Genomic DNA, 19,350 nt, shown 5'->3' with positions numbered 1-19,350 from the left:
TTTCTAAGGGAAGGGAGAGACCTTAAAGTTTGCACCACTTTTGTTCCTCCCAGCTCCAAATATACATCCCCTCCCCTGATCTTTCCATTATGGATTCCAGATAAATAAGTTATAAAAGGCCATTTCCTGTACCGAGAAATGTATAATTAATATTACCACTAGAGGGCATTCAAAACACCATGTGCACGTGTCGCATACTGGATTCCTACAGGACAAACGCAAACCCGGATTCCCTTTGTTAAAAATACCTTTGGAACAGATTACTCTTCAAGAGCTGCCTAGCAAGACTTTACACTAATTAAAAACAAACCCATACCTACATTGGGGCATTTCAGGAAACAGAAAATAGACTTGCAAGCCCTTCAGGGCAGGGACCCTGTATTCATGGTCGGTAAAGCACTTTGGGCGATATATTAATAGCAGCTCTGAACACACAGTTATCAAATGTAGATGGCTAACGGTAGGCACGTAAATTCGTACTCAGGCACATTATTAATTATCATCTGCATTGCAGCTGTGCCTCGAACCCACAACCTAGATCGCGACCCCGTTACACTGAGCCCTGCACACACAGAGGAAGGCTATGTCTATACCACACACCACTTCCGGTGGCATGTAGGATACGTGCAGCTACACATGGCAGTGAAAAGCAGGCTGCATCCACACTGCACTGTGCAGGCATTCCCCACTGCTGAAGCCTGTCCCTGCTGCCAGAGGCTTTTTCTGCAGCAGGACACCACCCGGCTAAAAACAGGAGTGTAGACAGGAAGGCAGGGCTTGGGCCAGTAGTGTCTGTTCAGGCGTGTCTGTTCTTACTCAGCCATGCCTCACCATCCACAGAGCTACTTAAACCTATACCGGGGGGGCCACCCGAGTACATACTCTCCTACCTGCTGCCGAAAGAAGTGTGCCGGGTAGACGTAGCTTAAGAGCCAGTCCCTGCAACCTAAACAGAGGAAGGAAGTCATTCCAGGCACTTACCTTTGAACATTTTGGTCTCCACGTTTATCTTCCATTTTCATGTGTGGACTCTTCTTCCTTGTTCAGGATCACCCAGCTGGACAAGATGCTAAAATATTGTACCATGACAATGGGTGAGGAATAGATTGGACATATAGATTATTATAAACAAATGGAACCATTACAGTGCTGCAAGCCCCAGCTGCTGGAGTCATGGGAATATGTGAGAGTTTCATTTTTTAGGGAAGGAAAAATTTGACTCAAGTGCTTCCTAAGGGTTTCAAAACAAGAAGGTAAATGAAAATAACTCAAAATCTGAGTTTTTTAATGTCATGCTTTTTTAGCGAATACCATGATTTTGCAGGGCCAGGTTCATGATTGTTTAGTGTCTGGGGTTGCAAACAGTGCATTTATCTGTGTTTATTGTGTGCATAAAGCAACAATAAAATAAAAAGCTTTCCAGGAAAATTCCCTATTGGTTACTAAACTCAGCTGAGATTATTAAAACAGAAAGAATCTTACAAAAAAGCCCATTAGAGTTGTATTTTGTTCACCCTTTGTTCTTCACTCAGTATTAGGGTGACCAGACAGCAACTGTGAAAGATCAGGACATGGGGTTGGGGGTAATAGGCACCTATATAAGACAAAGCCCCAAATATCGGGACTGTCCCTATAAAATCGGGACATCTGGTCACCCTACTCAGTGTGGACAGAAAAGCTAGCCTGTCCAACTTCATGGTCAGTTTCTAGTCAGTTTCACATGACACCTAGGTCCAAGGGATGATCCAGGTTACAGGACAACCAAAAGAAGGCTCAATTCTCGCCCCATCTACAAATAACTTAACTTACTCTCCAACAACCATTTTTTAAAAAAAGTCAAGAGGGTTTTATTCTTTAAAAACTGTTTAGGTGTCAAACTTTTGTTTTTATTTAGACTCCTTGAGAGTTTCCCTTGAAGGCTGACGAAAAAAAACAAAACTTTTGACCAAATATCTTCTACCACCTGTATTTATTTTGTGGCCCCTTTTCTCCATAAACATCTTTCTTGAAGGGGTTGCCTATTTGCAGATTTACAACTTATTGGGTTAGTGCAGCAGAACTGGTCCTAATTGTAATTCTGTTTGATGCCCTCCTTGGACACAAAGTGGTGCGCTTTGCTAAACATTGGTTTGCATATAGTGAAAGAGAGAGAGAGACCTGCAGATTGCCACTGGTCTGTCTGAAAGCTGATGAAACAAACACCTCTCAAACCCATGATCAATCAATATCAAATTAACTCTGTTTTTCGACAGGCCACAAAGCGACATGTCTCACATGTGTCTGACAGTTTGTTTTTTAAGATATAAATAATGAGGGGTGGGGGGTAGGAGGCAGGCTGTGTGTGAGGGATGTGTAAAAATGATATCTAACCAAAAACAGAATTCAAAAAACTGGAGAAAATTTAAAAAAGTGTGTAGGGCAAAATACATAATCGAAACAGCATCTCAGGATTATATACACAACTACTTACTCGCTCATTGGCCAGCTCCTGGTCTCCGTTATGCTGGTTTAAACTCCACTGAAGCCAATGGACTTATACTCCAGAATTACACCAGAATAACTCAGTTCATAAGCAACCGCATCACCGTTAGTAGTTAAAAGAATTTTATAATGTACAATCAAACTTCGTTAGTGTTAATTCAGTCTTCTCTAGTTCACAAGTCCTATAATTCACGTACCCCAAACAGCCTCCTCTCCCTGCTTCTCGGCAACAATTTAATAGCCAAGTGTCGGAGGATGGTCTCATGTTACTAAGACATCATGACTACTGCAAAATACACTGCCGTACATTCAGTAGTATAACTAGGGAATATTAGTTTCAATAATTAAAACGGAAGCTACACTTGGCAAATGAATGAGCAAAGTGTATTTTGTGGCGCATCATCGATTGTGAAATCTGGTTATCTACAATGATTTTTCTAATCATTCGTGCGCGATGACATGTTCTGCACACAGAGAACAATATATTTAGCGCACGCACATGACGCACCATCTCAGAGCATCACGGACATTTGAGACGGGAAAACTCAGTTTCGTCATCTAGTCAGATCCAATAGGAAAGGCTGGGTTGGTCTTGTGGTTGAAGTGCAGGAGTGGGAGTCGGAAGAGCTGGGTCTACTCCTCGCTCGATCGCTGACCTACCTCCAGCCTGACCTTGGACGAGTCAGGTCACCTGTCCAAGTCCCCGCTTCCCTATGTGCAACCACCATTTAATTTCATACTAAAATCTAAGACCAGCCCAAAGGTGTCCACACCTCAGCATAGCTCTGAAAGCAGTTGTTTTAAACCAATAAACTGCAATACTCCCAACCAGAAAGTGAAACTGATTGTAAACCAGCGTGAAACTGACGTCACTGCTCTCCCTTGTCCAAAGGCAGAGACCTGCAAAGGGCAGACACAGTGAAAAATAAAACTGAACGTTTACAGTCTTTTCCACTTCAATAATACAAGGTGATGCCCGTTACACAACGGAAACAATCCATTTATTCACAGTCTGGGGGTCAGATCCGTAGCTGGCGTGAGCGGGCATCACTGGATTGATTTCAGTGGAGCTATGTCCCTTTACACCAGCTGGGGATCTGGCCTGTGATTTTAAGCTGACAGTTGCCCTTTAAAATTGTTCTCCACACCTATGGTGAGGCTTAATGAAAGCTTGGAAAGCACCAGAAAAGCCTCCCATGGAAGAAGCCACGTTTGTCATCAGGAGCAGGAGAGTTCCCTACGGCACTTTCTCCAGTGCTTCGTCCATCCTTGAAATGACCCAGCCACTGGGTTGAGTCTCTAAGGCCTGATCTCGCTCCCTTTGAAGCCAGGAGTTCAAAGCCCTAAGAAGCAACCTTCCGAGTTGCAGCCCAAGGGAGGATGAAAACAGGCTCGGCCTACACAACAGACTGATGCAAACAGGCAGGGAAAGCTGCAGAGCGCTCCTGTCGGCTGTAAAACGTCTTAGTCCTCCACGCTGAATCCAACATGTGGAGGGGCTACTGTCCTAGCCTCAATCCACACGAGTCCTCAGCTCATCAAGGGAGTGGGGCTGCCAGAGGGAAGGACTTATGGGGCCGCCCCATCTGGGCCCCAGGTGATTTTTGGCCAGTCCCTAAGAGACAGCATCAAGTTTGGAATAATTCCCCATGCCTGGCAGTTTCTCTCCAACAAAACCTCCAGAACTGGAGGAGCAGGGGGTAGGCTGCAGACCAAGAGCAAGGGTACTGGGCAGAGTTGGGGGAGCCCTGGGCTGGTATAGCAGGGGACGGTACAGAGTAGGCTCAAGAAGCCTTGGCAGAGTAGGGAGGGGAGCCCGGGGCTGGAAGGGAGGCAGGCTATGCTGGAAGAATTTGCACAGGCCCCGTCTGCGTGTGGCCCTCTAGCTCCCAGGTTCAGGGTGCCTTGTCAACAGGGCTGGCTCCAGCGTTTTTGCCACCCCAAGCAGCAAAAAAAAACAAAACAAAAAACCTTGCCGCCGAACACGGAGGCGGAGTGATGGTGCGGCTGCCGAATCGCCACCGAGCGCCAAACACACTCTGACGGAGCCGCTGCCAAACTCCCGCCGCCCCTTTACATTTGCCGCCCCAGGCACCTGCTTGGTTCGCTGGTGCCTGGAGCCGGCCCTGCTTGTCAACGGTGCTCATTTTACTCTACACCTGAGGCCAGAGGTACCCGGGTTCAGGGTGGCTCCTGCGTAACAAAAACTAATTACCCCCACACTAAATTTCCCCCTACTGTTACGCAAACCTTCTTGTCAACTGTTTGAAATGGGCCACTCTCATTACCACTACAAAAGTGATTCTTCCTCCCTTGGTATCCTACTGTTAATTGAATTGTCTCGTTAGCACTGACCCCACACTTGGTAAGGCAACTCCCATCTTGTCATGTACTGTGTACATAGACCTGCTACTGCATTTTCCACTCCATACATCTGATGAAGTGGGTTTTAGCCCACAAAAGCTTATGCCTCAATAAATTGGTTAGTCTCTAAGGTGCCACAAGGACTCCTCGTTGTTCCTGCATTGAGCACGTCATGGCTGTGATGGTACTCCACCCTCTCCATAACAAGACAGAGACACATTCTCAGGGTCCAGGTCAGAGAGATGCCCCAACTCATTGCTCCGCCAACACCACACTGGATAAATTGGAGAGAGTCCAGCGAAGGGCAACAAAAATGATTAGGGGTCTGGAACACATGACTTATGAGGAGAGGCTGAGGGAGCTGGGATTGTTTAGTCTGCAGAAGAGAAGAATGAGGGGGGATTTGATAGCTGCTTTCAACTACCTGAGAGGTGGTTCCAGAGAGGATGGTTCTAGACTATTCTCAGTGGTAGCAGATGACAGAACGAGGAGTAATGGTCTCAAGTTGCAGTGGGGGAGGTTTAGGTTGGATATTAGGAAAAACTTTTTCACTAAGAGGGTGGTGAAACACTGGAATGCGTTACCTAGGGAGGTGGTGGAATCTCCTTCCTTAGTAGTTTTTAAGGTCAGGCTTGACAAAGCCCTGGCTGGGATGATTTAATTGGGGATGGGTCCTGCTTTTGAGCAGGGGGTTGGACTAGATGACCTCCTGAGGTCCCTTCCAGCCCTGATATTCTATGATTCACTCACCACTGCTCTACCTACGCCCCGGCAGGCAGACGTGCAAAGCACAAGAACGCTGCAAACTCCAACGTCCCCTAGGGCTCTTCCAAAGAGAAGCACGAGATGAAGGGAAACCAGAGGGGCTACCACCCATTCCACACGACGGCTTCAATCGGGGGAAACTGAGCCCCCCCTTTGGCAGGGGTGACAATGCTGTTCCTGCACACTACCCCTGTGCGGACAGTGACGGGGGAGAGTGATTAGCTCGGGAAGTGGAGGGGGGTGAGGGAAGAGTTTGGGAAGGAGACACTGCCCAAGGAGGGATGAGGGGTTAGGTGGCAGGAGGCATGTGATCCAGGGCAATGAGGAAGGTCACAGCTACTCTTAGCCCTGCCAAAGGCATGGAAACTGCTACTATCCAGGGAGAGGGTTCCCTAGGGAACTTATAAGCCAGCAGCAAGGAGCCTCAAAGGCTCTGAAGGGCTTCTGCTCGCAGCCCCTCGCTCAGACCCAACCTGGGGAGAGCGACCTCATGGGAACGACACATGCCGGCCTGGAACCGTCGCTTGCTTGGGAATCAAACTCGGGGGCAGAGTCATTCACCTGCCCCATCCCCGCGCAAAGCAGATAAAGGCCCCAGGAGTGACCTGAACACTCGCCTTTCTGCTGGCGCTCACAGCCCAGGGGTCAACGCAGCCTCCATGAATGGTTTCTACAGCACCTTTCCGCCCGCAGCCCCGGGCCACCGGGAAATGCAGCTGCCCTGCGTGCGGAATGCAGCAGCCAGGTGGCCAGCATGCTGAGTGGGAGAGGGGGTGGGAGGGGAAATCCAGGCCAGGACATGGGAAAGCCCTCGAACGCCCACACAGAGAGCCCTGGATCTCCAGGACATTAGTTTTTAAAGTCTCATCTGACCAATCCAGACAGTGGTGCTCCAAGGGTTAAGCGGAATGCTTCCCCTCCCCACCCCTAACGGGGCCCAGAATCCGCTCCCTGCATGGGGTGAGAGTGCGGAGAGCAGGATCCCAGCCTCACTTGTTCAGGCCAGAAGAATTCCCCCGGCGCGTCAGGACTCCGGCAGCTGCCAAAGGCTGTGCAACCTGCCAAGGAGGCTGCAAAACTCACCCACCCTGTCCCCCTCCCCGGAGGAGGGGGCGGGGGACACAGACAGCAGGAGAATTCTCTGCAAACTGGAGCGCAGCCTGCCCCGCCTTGGAGCTGAGCCAGGCCAGGATCTTGGCTGGCCCCTGTCGACAGCCAGGAGAGCTTAAAATAATATTGTTCCATTCCAAGAGCCGGGCTTGGGACTGGATTATTAAGGGGGCTATTTTCAACGGGGAGGCTGGCCAAACCCCCAGGAGCTGACTCGGGCAGGAATTAGAGAGGGAAGAAGGAAGCGAAGTGGCAGCGAGAGCTGGGTGCATGGCCAGGGAGAGGGAAGAGGCTGGTAACTCACTGCAGACTGTTACACGACTGGACCACGGCAGGCTAGATCCACACGATCTACAGGGCAGGATAAATCACACTCCGTGGCCTGCACCAAGCTCCCAGGCAGCGTCACTCTGGGGAACCAGCGGCTGTTGGTGGATTAAGCAGGAGGCGCACTCAAACCAATCCCCCTCTGCTCCGGGTGGACAGATGTGTGTGCGCCATCTCGCGAGCCGCTCTATAGATCGTGGGCATGTGTGTTTGAGGAGGGCAGGGAGCAGTAACTACAGGCCTTGGGGAGCAAGCTGAGCCTGCACATACCATTGTGTGCCTGGAAAATCGCTCACATAGTTGGGGTGTTTTCAAGGACCATTTGCACAAGCAGTTTTGTGCATTGGGCACAAGGCCTTTTTTTACACATGGAAAACTTGGCAATAGATGGTGGGGGAGGGGGGCAAGAGAGAGAAGAGAAGAAAGCCTTAACGACCCAAGAGACTTCTTCCAGCATATTGTCTGCATGCAGGCGTATAAAATACTGTACAATAGTTGCTCATAATATTGTACTAGGGAGAAAATGCTGAAGGGGGATGATCTTACACACAAAATACACAACTAATATCAGGGGGCGGGGAAGCTCAGCAGATTTCAGCAAGGGGGGGGGAAACTAGCACAATGCCTTTAATAGAGCGGGGGGGGGGGGCGTTGGAGAAGGCAGTGGAAGCCCTGCGTTTTTCTAACCCCAAAATGAGATTTACAACCCTTAAGAGAAGCATCCAGCGTGGTTTGTGACTTTCTAGCTTGTCTTGAGAGGGACACACACACACACACACTTCATAGATGGGATTTCACCCTCCTCTCCATTTATTATTGACATTACACAGCATAGGAAATAGGAATCTGCTGTCTACGAAGGAGAGAGAAATTGAGGAGGTGGATCTGAATCTGCCACCTGTAATGCTCTGACCCAACTCGGGCCAAAAGAATTTTTAGCTGAACTGTTCCACTTCCGGAGAAGGGGGGGCAGGGGAGGAAGTGGTCGCTATTCATTCTACTCGGTCATTTCTTGGCGTCACTCTGTGCATTGGGAGATTCAAACCTGTCAAACTGTCGTTTGCAATTTCAAATAAAAGACATTAAATAGTCTTGCGCCAGCCCCAAACCACCTCCCTGTGGTTAAAATCAACAAAACTGCAGAGACAGCAGAGGGATTTGAATTTTGGAAGCATCATGTTGCAGACACAACCGCTCTCCCCTTCACCAAAGCATATCTGCACTCGGTTCATTAAACATTGCTTCATTTGCCGCGGGTCATGCCAGGGCTGAGCCCCGGCGCCTCTAGGCTTGGAAGTTCATAGTCCTAGCACCCTAGGCTTGGCAATTCATAGCCCCGGCCTCTCTGGGCTTGCCCTGTCAGTTATGAAAGTCAATAAATTGCTTGAGCCCCGGCACCTCTTTCATTACCAAATTAAGCACTGTCATTAAGTCATTGGCATGGAAGCCCCTCTACATCTATGGGAAAGTCTCAGTTCCCACCCTAAGACTCCGGAGGAAACCGGCAACCCGAGAGACTTGCCCACTTGCTGAAGTTTAACGGGGAAAAAAGGGTGGCGTATGATTTCTTGATCCTGTATTATTCATTCGACAACATGGCACTTTGTAGCAAAGGCATCACGTTAACCCAGGGCTTAAACAGGGAGTGCTCAAGCTGCGTCAGCATTGACGGGTTCCGCTCGTCTACGCAAAACCAGGCAGTTGCTTGGGGTTTGGCTGACGCTTGTGATCAGTTTTGAATTGCATCCTGGAGGGTGCTTTCTCAGGCGAGGCCAGGGGACAGCCCGGGAGCGAGAGCAGGTTAGGGCTGGGCAAACTGGTTTGGAGAAAACAGAGCCAGGGCATTGCTTTAGCCACTGAAGACAAGACAAGACTAGAGCGTAGGGCCCGCTCCCCAACTGCTAGGGAAGGGGAGAGGTGGAGAGGGGAGAGGTGGAGCCTAGCAGGCGTCCTTCAAGCTCCGTATGATTGAACCCGTCTGAGGCTGGCTCACCAGCAGCTATCAACAGCAAGGCAACTCCAACACAGCCCAGCACTAACAACCCGACTCTTGCTACGGGGGTGGACTCGCCTCATGATTGGGATGCAAGGCCAGGGAGGAATCCACCAGGCACCCACCCTGCCCCACACATTGGACAGTTCACATTCACCGCCCTTTCCTTTTTTGGAGGCAAGTTTGAGGGACAACATCGGGAAAAAAATAAACCAGAGACCGAAAAGGCACAGCTGCTGCAAGGGGACTGGTCATCTCCCCTCACGCCTCCTCTCCCCTCCACCCGCACCAAGCCTGCCCCGGAAACTGTCAGGAACTCAGTCATGGGGGTCTTGGATACATGGACAAACCTCTCAGCCTCTCGGCCAAAAAAGGACTGCAACTTAAAGAGCAGCTTAGATACAGTTGGGGAAGGCGGGTCCCTGGGTGGGTGAAAACCAAGGGCTGTTTCTAGCAGAGAGTGGGGTTATTAGCCACTGGAACATGGTGGATTGTCAATCACCGACAAATTTTTAAATCAAGCTTGGCTGTTTTCCTCGAAGATCTGCTCCCAGTCATTCCTAGAGCAGTTCTTGGACCTGTGTGACACAGGAGGTTGGACGACATGATCACCTTTGGCCTTGGAATCTAGGACTCGCTTTTGTCAACAACCTTCTTGGAAGTTGGGTGGGTCGGTAAAGTGGGGGGCAAGCCCCAGGGAACTGGCGTACCATGGCACCCCCTCTAGTGTCTCCAAGGGAGCTTCTCTGTAAAGCAGCTGAAAGGCAGATTGCACTGGGTGGGAGCTGAAAAACTTTCCTGTTCCATTTCACCAGGGAGCCAGGAGGCCTTGCTTCTATTCCTGGTTGACCACCGACTTGCCATGTTGCCTTAGACAACTCACTTCACCTTCTCTTGCCTCTGTTTCACTGTCTGTAAAATGGGGCAGCGGTGGGTACTCGCCCCTGTGTAGTGATCTGAAATCTAGGGGTGGAAATTGCTAAAAATTATTAGACACATTCCCACCACCATCCAGCAGAACTGCAAGAATCGGACCCCCCCCAAAAGACTTCTGCGTTAGTTGGGTGCTGGTGAATAGACAGGCATCAACATAGGGGCAGAAACATTTCAGCCCTGACCCGCTGGTTCCCAGAGTCTGAAGCAGGAGGCCAGTGCCCATTCCCCAGCCCTGAGAGCTCAGACCATGCACAAACAAGGCCCAGAATGGAGAAATCATTGGGTATTTCTCAAATATCTCGGGCTGCTTGGGAAATGCAACTCGGCTCAGCTCTGCTCTCATCAAAATCAATGGCAAAACTCTCACTGATTTCAACAGGAGCAGAATCGGGCCCACTCCCACAGATTATTTTGTCAGGGCGCTGAGAAAAAGCAGCAGCAATCAAGCCGATGGGCGCACTCAGAGCTAGGAAGCCTAATCATGAGCTAAAATCCAGGAGTTTCTGCCCTGCGAATGAACGTAGTTTGTATTGCACAGGGCTGTCCTGTATCCCGGTGTGGCCGGCAAGCCGGATTTCTGACCTGACTCGACGCAGTTCCTATTTCACTGTGCCTTGTCCCGATTTGCTCCATTCCCTCGAGCTTTATTCCTGTTTTCCTCATGGACGGTTTGGCCACAAATTACCCAGGTCAAAAACAAAGCAAGTGAACACAGGGGCACTCCAGAGGAGAGCTAAAAAGATTCAAACACAGAGGAAGAGGGAACACAACTCTCAAGGACAAGGGGGCACAGATTTTGCCCCTTACTAAGAAGAAATAAATAGAGCGCACAAATATACACAGAGAGACGGGGTGGAAAATGCCACGGTTTATGTAACTGCCTCTCTTTTGTGTGCCAGTAACGAGGCAGGAACTGTTCACACTCCCCATGCCATGTGCCAGGCAGAGCTGGACTCTGAAAATTAAACCGGAAGATTTCAGTAGACTAGCGTACCAGTCCGCTCGGCGTGTGTCTATAAATATATGGGGCATATACACACATATATAGTCAAGTTGTGTCGCTACCGTGCTCTGCGTAGGCATGACCCACACAGACGCTGCGTCTGGATCAGACCTCGCGTTTCAGACCTCGCTTTTCTCCAAAACCCCGTTCTCCGAAATGAGGCCACATCGCCTTACACAAATCCTTTACGTTCCCCCCCAGCACTCCACTGAGATCTATTAACTTCACATCCCGCAGTTCCATTGCGACAGCCCTCAGCTTGCCAGAATATACGACCGCCAACCGCTGTTTGAGCTTGTCAGAGAACCACGCACTACAGCAGGGAGACTGGCACCAGTGTCCATCGGACTTGGGGGCACGGAAAAGGGACTGGTCACACTTTAACCCAAAAGGTACAATGGATTCACTGTGTAAGTCAAGATCTCTGCTCACTCAGACTCTAAGGGCTCATGGTTTCATTTGATGATCTGGGAAGCCTGGCTCGGAGCATGGCCGCAAGCTCAGCCCAGAAATGAAGCACAAGCAAGAGTGGATTGAACTGTATTCAATTGTATTTGGTCTTTTATTCTGCAACTGTGGGCCACGCACTTGAGCGGGGGTGGGATGGGCGAGTGAAGATAGTCATGCTAATACTTAATTGCATGTCACAGAGGGGAGAAATATTTGCCGATAGATATCAAGCTAAAGAACAGCCAAAAAGCAACCCAACTATTCCTTCTGCCAAAGAAGTAGTCACGGTTCCTGGGCCTATCAAAGCACAAGATCTCTCACTCAATAAGCAACGAGACTAAGTGACTATTGACTGGTGTGTAGGCAGCTGAACGACTGGTACTCTGGATTGTAATGGGGAATCCATGGAGTTAATTAATGCATGAATATCATATGCGCACATGCACCCACAGAAAAATTGCCCAATGTGAAGTTAACTGATCTCAGTGGAGTGCAAAGGGGTAAGTGTAAATGATTCACGTAGGACCATGTACACAAAACACACACACGAACAAATGGGACACAATCCAAACAGAGGGTCAGATCCACAATGGAGCCATGCTAATTTACACCAGAAGATGATCTAGCCCAGAGACAGGCAGTATTACAAGACCCTTCTTTGTGGGTGCGAAAACTTTCCTGGCCTTTGTTTTTAGAGAGACACTTTTAAAGTCCTATCTACTCCAATCAGGCTGCTGTCATGCAGCTTCATTTTCAGTCACTTGCCTAAAGAGTTATTGCTTTCGAGCTAATGAGTCTCAAGTCATTATGGTGGAGGGCGGGGGAGGCCCCTCTCCTAGGGTGGAACCCCTTTCCCTCACCAACTTTTCCGCTCTCCTTATTTAGTAACACCCACTGGCTTGGGCCGGGACTGCTGTCTGAAAAATGCAGAGGTGGGGGTTAAGGGTGGGAAGATGTAGGGGAATTAAGAGGAATGTCTACTGCAGGGGCTTGGGACCCAGCATAGACTAAGTAAACGCTGGGGATCTGACAACCCGTAGTCACCGTCTCACAATTAAATGGGGACATTAAACTAGAATTGAATAAAAACTAAAAAAGGCTTCGGGGGCCACCACCAGGGAAGGGCCCTGAAACAAAACAAAACGAAACGAAACAGATGGAGCAGCAAGTGGTGCAATTTACAAGACGAAATTCAGTGATAAAAGATGGCATCCGTTCCCTTGCTTTAAAAGAAGGGGCGCCAGTCTCCTTCCCCAAAGGCTTCCTCATTAACACTTGTGGTCGTTCATCAAATCCGAATGACTGACCCAAGTCCAGCACAAATTAACCCTACCCAGGCCCTGCCCGTTGGGGAGAAACTGCGCCGTTAACAGTGTCCAAATCCCCGTGGGGTGTGGGGAAAAGGAAATTGGGGTTACCCGCGGGGGGGAGGGGGGGGGTCGGCGTGGAACCACATGGTGAAAAGACACCAAGAAGAGAGGAAAAAAAACCTGGACTGACTGACGCACGCGCTTCCCCCCCATCTTTGCCAGCAATCTTCGCGTGCTCAACCTGCAAAGGCAGGTTTTGCAGAAATCTTACATTTCATAGACAGCATCTTTCTATGTGTTCAGGGCCCAATCCTGCTTCCACTGAAGTCAATAGCAAAATTCCCCAGGATGTCAGAGCAGAATCAGGATCAGGCCCTCATCTATTGGTCCTGCTTTGAGCAGGGGGTTGGACTAGATGACCTCCTGAGGTCTCTTCCAACCCTAACCTTCTATGATCTATACAGCATATGGATCTCTCTCTCTCTCTCTCTCTGGATATTAAACCTCTGGATTTCGAGATTCCAATCTAGTCCGTAGCGGACACACAACTCTCTCTCACACACACACACACGGCGCCTGCAAGTCCACAAAAAAAAAAAAGCGGTTTGAGAAGTCAGGAATCTCACCCAACTGTTCATGTCATGAGGCAACGAATATCTGCCTAAAAAGGAGCTGAACGATTCGGGGAGAGAAATGCCCACAATTATTTAGGACAGTGGGAGGGGATCAAACCAGAAGGAAAATTAACAAGGGGAGAAATTTAGGCTGAGTATTCAGAGAGACTCCCGGACAGTGAAATCTATCCAGCTGTGCGATATAGTCTGTCAGGGACAATGTGGATGCCCCCTCGCTTGGGACAGATAAACTAGGCTGGACAAAGCAGTAGGGAAAAGAAAGAACAATACAGACCAAGCCTGTCCTGGCCAAGAGAATGAACTGGATGAGCTAATTGGTCTTTTCCATCTTTAACTTCTGTAACTGATCTATAAAAGCTGCCAGGCAGGCAGCTGCAGAATCACCCTCCATCCTCAGTCCCAGCGTCGCACCGATTGCCATTTCCCCCTCCCATTAAATAAAACGGGTGCGGTGCCTAACAGATGCCCAGTGTCCATCTCAGCTCCCCTCAAGCAAAAAACCCTCCTTCCTCCGGGCCAAGGAGACGCTCCTCAGAGAACGGCTTTCCGACCCTGCACCCTGAAATGGTACCAAAGCCTCCAGCCAGCAATCCATTTTGCATCTGCGAAGTGAGAGCAGCACAAAGTCTAAAGCAAGCCCAGCAGACCCAGAGAAACAGGGGGGGGGGATTCAAAATCAGACTCTGAAAAAGAGGACGGGCGGGCGTTTGTGCCAAAGTAGAAGCCTTCTGGTTTATTTTTTAAAATATTTGAAACTCATTTTTCCCATTTGTTGAGCGCACAAAAACCAAAAAAAAAAAAAAAAAACCAACAAAAAAAACCAATTAGTGCTAGGATTTTAATTGGCACCCAAAAGATTCCCTCCCGTGAGGATCGCCACCACAGGCATGTTTAACAGACAAATTAAATCCACTCGATTTCTAGTCATTTTAAAGTCACTTAAAGCCATTCGCTGCTTATTCTTCTATTTTTAAATTGCAGTTTAAAATATTAGTTTGGGGAGAATTTTGTTTTTAGATTAAAAATTCTTAAACAATATCCAAAAGGGGAAAATAAAACCATTTACTGCCATTTAAAATAAAAGGCACTCAGTGGACTGATTCGGGCATGAGAGAGACACCGCATTAAGCGCTATTGAGAGCATTCATTTGGTGTGGAAATAATTATTTGTTTAAAAAGAAAATGATTTCACTGGTAAGTGCGGAAAAAATGCTCCAATTTCTGATCAAATCCTTTATCGTTCTAAATCCCAGCACTCTGAAAATTAAAATGGAGATCTAAAACATGCACTTAAAAATGCTCAATTTAATAGTCCTTTTTAAATAAAGCATATCCCATATATTGAATGATTCAGATAAAGTGTTTCTAATGAAAAAAGAAAAGAGTAAAACCACCACTTAATTCCAAGGAATCTCTCTCAAAATTTAAATTGTCAGCATTTAAACAAAAAATAAATCAGACTAATAAATGGTGAGGTTTTAATATTATTTCAAACCAAATCTTTGGAAATGAAAAAGTACCAGAAATAGCACTAAAATATTGTCGTTTTCCCCCCTATAGATGAAAACTTGGGAAGAAAAATTATGAGCCTAAAAGTATTTTTTTACCATTAATATCTTGGTGCTCCAGTCACCCAAACTGTATTTTTAAAGTGCTGTCCTTTAAACTAGAAAGCTCAGCATCACCCAGAAGAAGAAGAAGAAGAAAGTGCATCTTCAAAAATGGACAAAATATTGATGTTTAAAAAAAAAAAACCTGAAAATGTTTACCATGCTTTCCAAAGAGATCAATTTTTATGCTAATTTCTTACACTGGAAAACGAATTTTTAAAGTGGGAGTTTACACAGTTTCATCTAGAGCCCACCAAAACAAAGTTAAAATAATTTCCTAACTATTCATTCACTCCAGGGATTGCAGTTGCATATATTTACCTGCCTTTGTATTTAAACTCAAACTCACATTTGGATTAATCCATCACCTTGCATTCTAGTACACAAAGCAAAGAAACGAGTGTGCTTTAATTTCCCCCAAACATCTAATCCAAAAGAGACAATCACCACGGTCACCAGTGCAAAAATTTAAAATGGATTTCCCCTCCCTACAAAAACTAGGAAGGCAAAAAAAAGATAGGTATGTCTAAAGAGATTTATTTTTCGTTCGTCTGTAGCCAAGGAAAGCTAAAATGAGTTTTTGCATTGATGCCTGAACACAAAGGAAACACAATTCAAAGAACAAACAAAAACAAAACAAACAAACAAGATATAGGTGGTTTTGAGGTTGCAACAGCCCACATGGCTTAACAGCAGTTTATATAAAAAGACTTAACTGAAGCTGTAGATGAATATACGTTCTATCTTGATGCAACAGAGTTAAAACCATCAGAAACTGAAACAAACTGGTTATTTAAAATGCTTCGCACAAGCAGCACCTAAAAACGTACCAGTTCCCAAAGTTCACACGTGGTTTGTTTGTCTTTAAGACTTTTAGTTTTCCCTAAGATTTCCTTTTTTTAAATAAGCAACTTGTTAAAAACCCCCAAACTGCTATGTATATTTTGTTTTACTTTCACACAAAGCATAAATTGCAAGATTAGGTGCATTTTCTTTTCTTTTTTAAAATCATCAAGGTTAAAATAATATGGTTTCCCAGGGGTTAATAAATAAATCTGGTGCATAGTGATACAGCAGCCAACTGATTGCAGTCCATATATTACTATATTGCCTTTCAGGTCATCTTAGAATGTTACCTTTCCCCCCCCCCCCAATTATTTTTAACAGCATAGATCATTTTAAATCTCTATAAAACAACAGCATTATTTAATCCAATTGATTCCTGTATATAGTGCATTCGGCTTTTTCAACATAATTAAATTAATCAATTCTTATATTATTTGCATGCTATTACATACAAACTTTCGTTAAGACTTGTGATTTTTTTAAGCTTTTTTTCTTAAATCACCAAGCAAAATATAGTCTCAGAGAGAAAAACAAAGGCAAAAAACTAACTAAATTCTACATATGTACAAATGGACACCTTTAAATAAGTTAAGTCTGGCTCAGGTTTCCTTTTTAAAACAACAACAAGAATTATTAGTAAGAAAAGGAGATAAAAAGCAGGTAAACTCAACTCTTTTTTTGGAGTCTGAAGTCCCAAGATATATATTCCAGTCCCTTTTGTGAGTGTTTTGCTGCACTGTTCCACTGAGAGAGAAAACATCACTTTGCAAACATTTTAAGACTATTTGTTATTTAAGATGCACCCAACAAGAGTGCTGCAAACTAAAAACTGACCGTTGGGGGGGGGGGGGAACAAAAACAAAAAATATTACCAAGAGGGGGGAAAAAACTGGATCATGCTTTTTCTTCATCTGTTCTAGTAGAAAAGAAGGGGAGATTATTGAAATACCATACATGTCCTGCATGCAGGATTGCTTAAAAAGTCTTCTAAGAACCACAGTTAAGTTGCACAGTTCCTTGGACGCCGCTTTATTACTTAGTATGATTATTAAGAGTATATAGGAGGATTTCGTTACGATGCACTTTTTCTCCCAAAACGATTTTGGTTGGTTACCCAGTTTTCCAGGAGGCGGGGGAAAAAAATGCAGGTTTGCTCATTATTTCCTTCTTCCCTGTTGCTTCGAGTCTTTCACTGTCCAGTTTGTCTTTCCCTCCAGCCAAAGCTTGGTCTGGTCTGGTCGGGCTTTGTTTTTGTTTTTGTTTTTCAAAGTTTGTGCGATCACAAGGTTAAGACTCAGGAGTGAGCGTGGGAGCATGTCTGGAGGCGGCCGTCACCTTGCTGCCTCGCCTCTCCCGGTCCCAGCTCGGGCTGTCTCGCCCGGGGGACGTACAGAGGCAGGAGGATGCGCTGGGGGGACCCGCGGGGCTCCCGCGACGGGCAGGACCCCGGGGCGCGGCTGGAACGGAGGCGAGCTGGCCGCAGGGCTGGGGCTCTCGTGGGCAGCCAGGCGGGGAGGGAGGGAAGGAGACGCAAGCGGGGGGCTGGGGGGACGGGGACCTCGCCCCGCACTGGGAGGGGGGGCGCGCCCGCTTGGTGAGTTGGTTTGCAGCCCGGAGACGCACACAAAAACAGGAGTCTATGTACAGCAGCCGGCCCCTCTAGGCACACGGAGTCCCGGGGGCAGTGGGGAGGCCGAGGACCCCCCCCACACACACACACCCCCCCCACTTTCCCCGTTCACATGAAGAACTCGGCCGAGGCTTTGGGGGGAGCCTGCGGGGGCGGCTCCCGGGGGAAGCCGCGGCCGGCCAGCTTCTCGTACTTCTCTTTGTACAGGTCCCGCTCCTTGGCCAGCCGGGAGACCTCCTGCTTGAGCTGCTCCACCTGGCCCTGCAGCTGGGACTTCTCGTTCTCCAGGATGTGCCGCTGCTGGACCCGCTTGTAGCGGCAGGACTGGGCGTAGCCCCGGTTCTTCAGCGTGCGCCGCTTCTGCTTGAGGCGGATCACCTCCTCCTTGCTGAAGCCCCGCAGCTGGCGGTTCAGCTCCCGCACCGACATGCTGACCAGCTGCTCGTCCGAGAAGCGCTCCTCCAGGCGCAGGAGGTGGTGCGGGGGGGCCGCGTGGTGGTGCGCGTGGTGGTGGTGCGGGGGGGCCGCGTGGTGGTGCGCGTGGTGGTGGTGCGGGGGGGCCGCGTGGTGGTGCCCGGCCGGGGCCGCCTCCTCGCCGGGGAAGCCCGGGCCGCGGAAGCCCTCGTAGCCGTGCAGCGGGTGCGGGCTGCCGATCAGCGCCTCCACCGCGTCCTCCGGGGTGAGGTTCAGCGCCTCCGGGTTGAGCGGGTGCTGGTAGCCCGCCATCCAGTAGAGATCCTCCAGCGGCGCCTTGCCGGCGCTGCCCGGGTGCGGCGCGGCGCCGGGGCCCGCGGGGCCGCCGGGGCTGGGCGCGCAGAAGCTGGGCGAGGACGGCACCGAGGAGCAAGGGGTGCTGAGGGGGGTGGAGGAGAGCGAGCCCGGGGGGAGGCGGTGGCAGAAGCGCTCGGCCTCGGGCGGCTCCTTCTTCACCTCGAACTTCATCAGGTCGAAGTCGTTGACGTACTCGATGGCCAGCGGGCTGGTGGGCAGCTCGCCGCTCATGGCCAGCTCGGAGGCCATCTCAGTCCATGCGCCGGCGGCGCGGGGCTGGCCCTGCCCGGCGGGGGGCTCGGCTGCGCCCGCCCGAGGCGCCCCGGATCTCCCCGCCTGCGACCCTGGGAGCCCCCGGCTTGAGCCTGGGCCGGGTGAATCAGGTCGTGCGGTGCAGTTCAGAGCCTCAGCCAAGGCGCCGGGGGGAGAGTCGCAGCCGGCGCATGGGGGGCCGGGGGGAGAAAGCGCCGGACACGAGCCGGGGGGGGAGCGGGGGTCTTCAGAGGCAAGTTGCGCTGCCCCAGAATCCGGATCGGAGGGGCGCGGGCGGGCCGCTGCGGCCCCCGGTCCCCGCCCGCTGGGTCTTGCCCGGACTTGGCTGCGCCCGCCTCTCTCTCCGTCTCTCTTCTCGCCCCCCGGCTTTGCTCGGCGGCCGGCCGGCTGCCAACGGCAAAGAGCCCCCCGAACTCTGCTCTGCAACCCCCCCCTCCCCCGGGCTCCGCTGGCCCCCTCCCCCCGAGGCTGACGGCTCAGTGCAATGCCCCCCCCCCCGGCCACAACGCTGGGCAATGGCCCCAGAGGGTCCCTCCGCCTGTGGCCCCTGGCCCCCACACTCAGCTGCAGCAGCTCCCGCGACCGCTGGCCCGTCTCCCGCTTCGCAAGCACTGAGGTGCTGAATGGGGCACTCCGCCTTTTATAGGGAGCAATGCCTGGCCCCGCCTCCCCGGGCGGGGGCAGCCGCCTCCCCACCTATAACAGCCAGTGCAATTTGCCTATCCCTATAGCAACCCCGGGGCCAGCTGTCAATCTGCTGCGGGAACAGCTGTAAGGGCGGGGGGGGGGGGGCAGGGACAAGGTCCCTCCAGTGGCCATGAAGGGGAGTAGCATAAATAGAGCAAG

The 19,350-nt window shown here is 49.7% G+C and overlaps 1 protein-coding gene across 1 annotated transcript; it reads right to left on the bottom strand.

The window, feature by feature from the left end:
- Positions 1–17,568: 17,568 nt before the first annotated feature.
- Positions 17,569–18,480, bottom strand: MAFA (MAF bZIP transcription factor A). Its single transcript, XM_073329329.2, has one exon. The coding sequence runs from the start codon at positions 18,478–18,480 to the stop codon at positions 17,569–17,571; it is 912 nt and encodes a 303-aa protein (XP_073185430.2).
- Positions 18,481–19,350: the final 870 nt, after the last annotated feature.

The sequence above is a fragment of the Lepidochelys kempii genome, chromosome 2 (genome assembly GCF_965140285.1).
Source record: "Lepidochelys kempii isolate rLepKem1 chromosome 2, rLepKem1.hap1, whole genome shotgun sequence".
Lineage (NCBI taxonomy): Eukaryota > Metazoa > Chordata > Testudines > Cheloniidae > Lepidochelys > Lepidochelys kempii.
This window is presented reverse-complemented; position numbering and strand designations above follow the sequence as displayed.

Coding starts and splice junctions, on each gene's coding strand:
- MAFA (XM_073329329.2), bottom strand. CDS start 18,480: ATGGCCTCCGAGCTGGCCATGAGCGGCGAGCTGCCCACCAGCCCGCTG.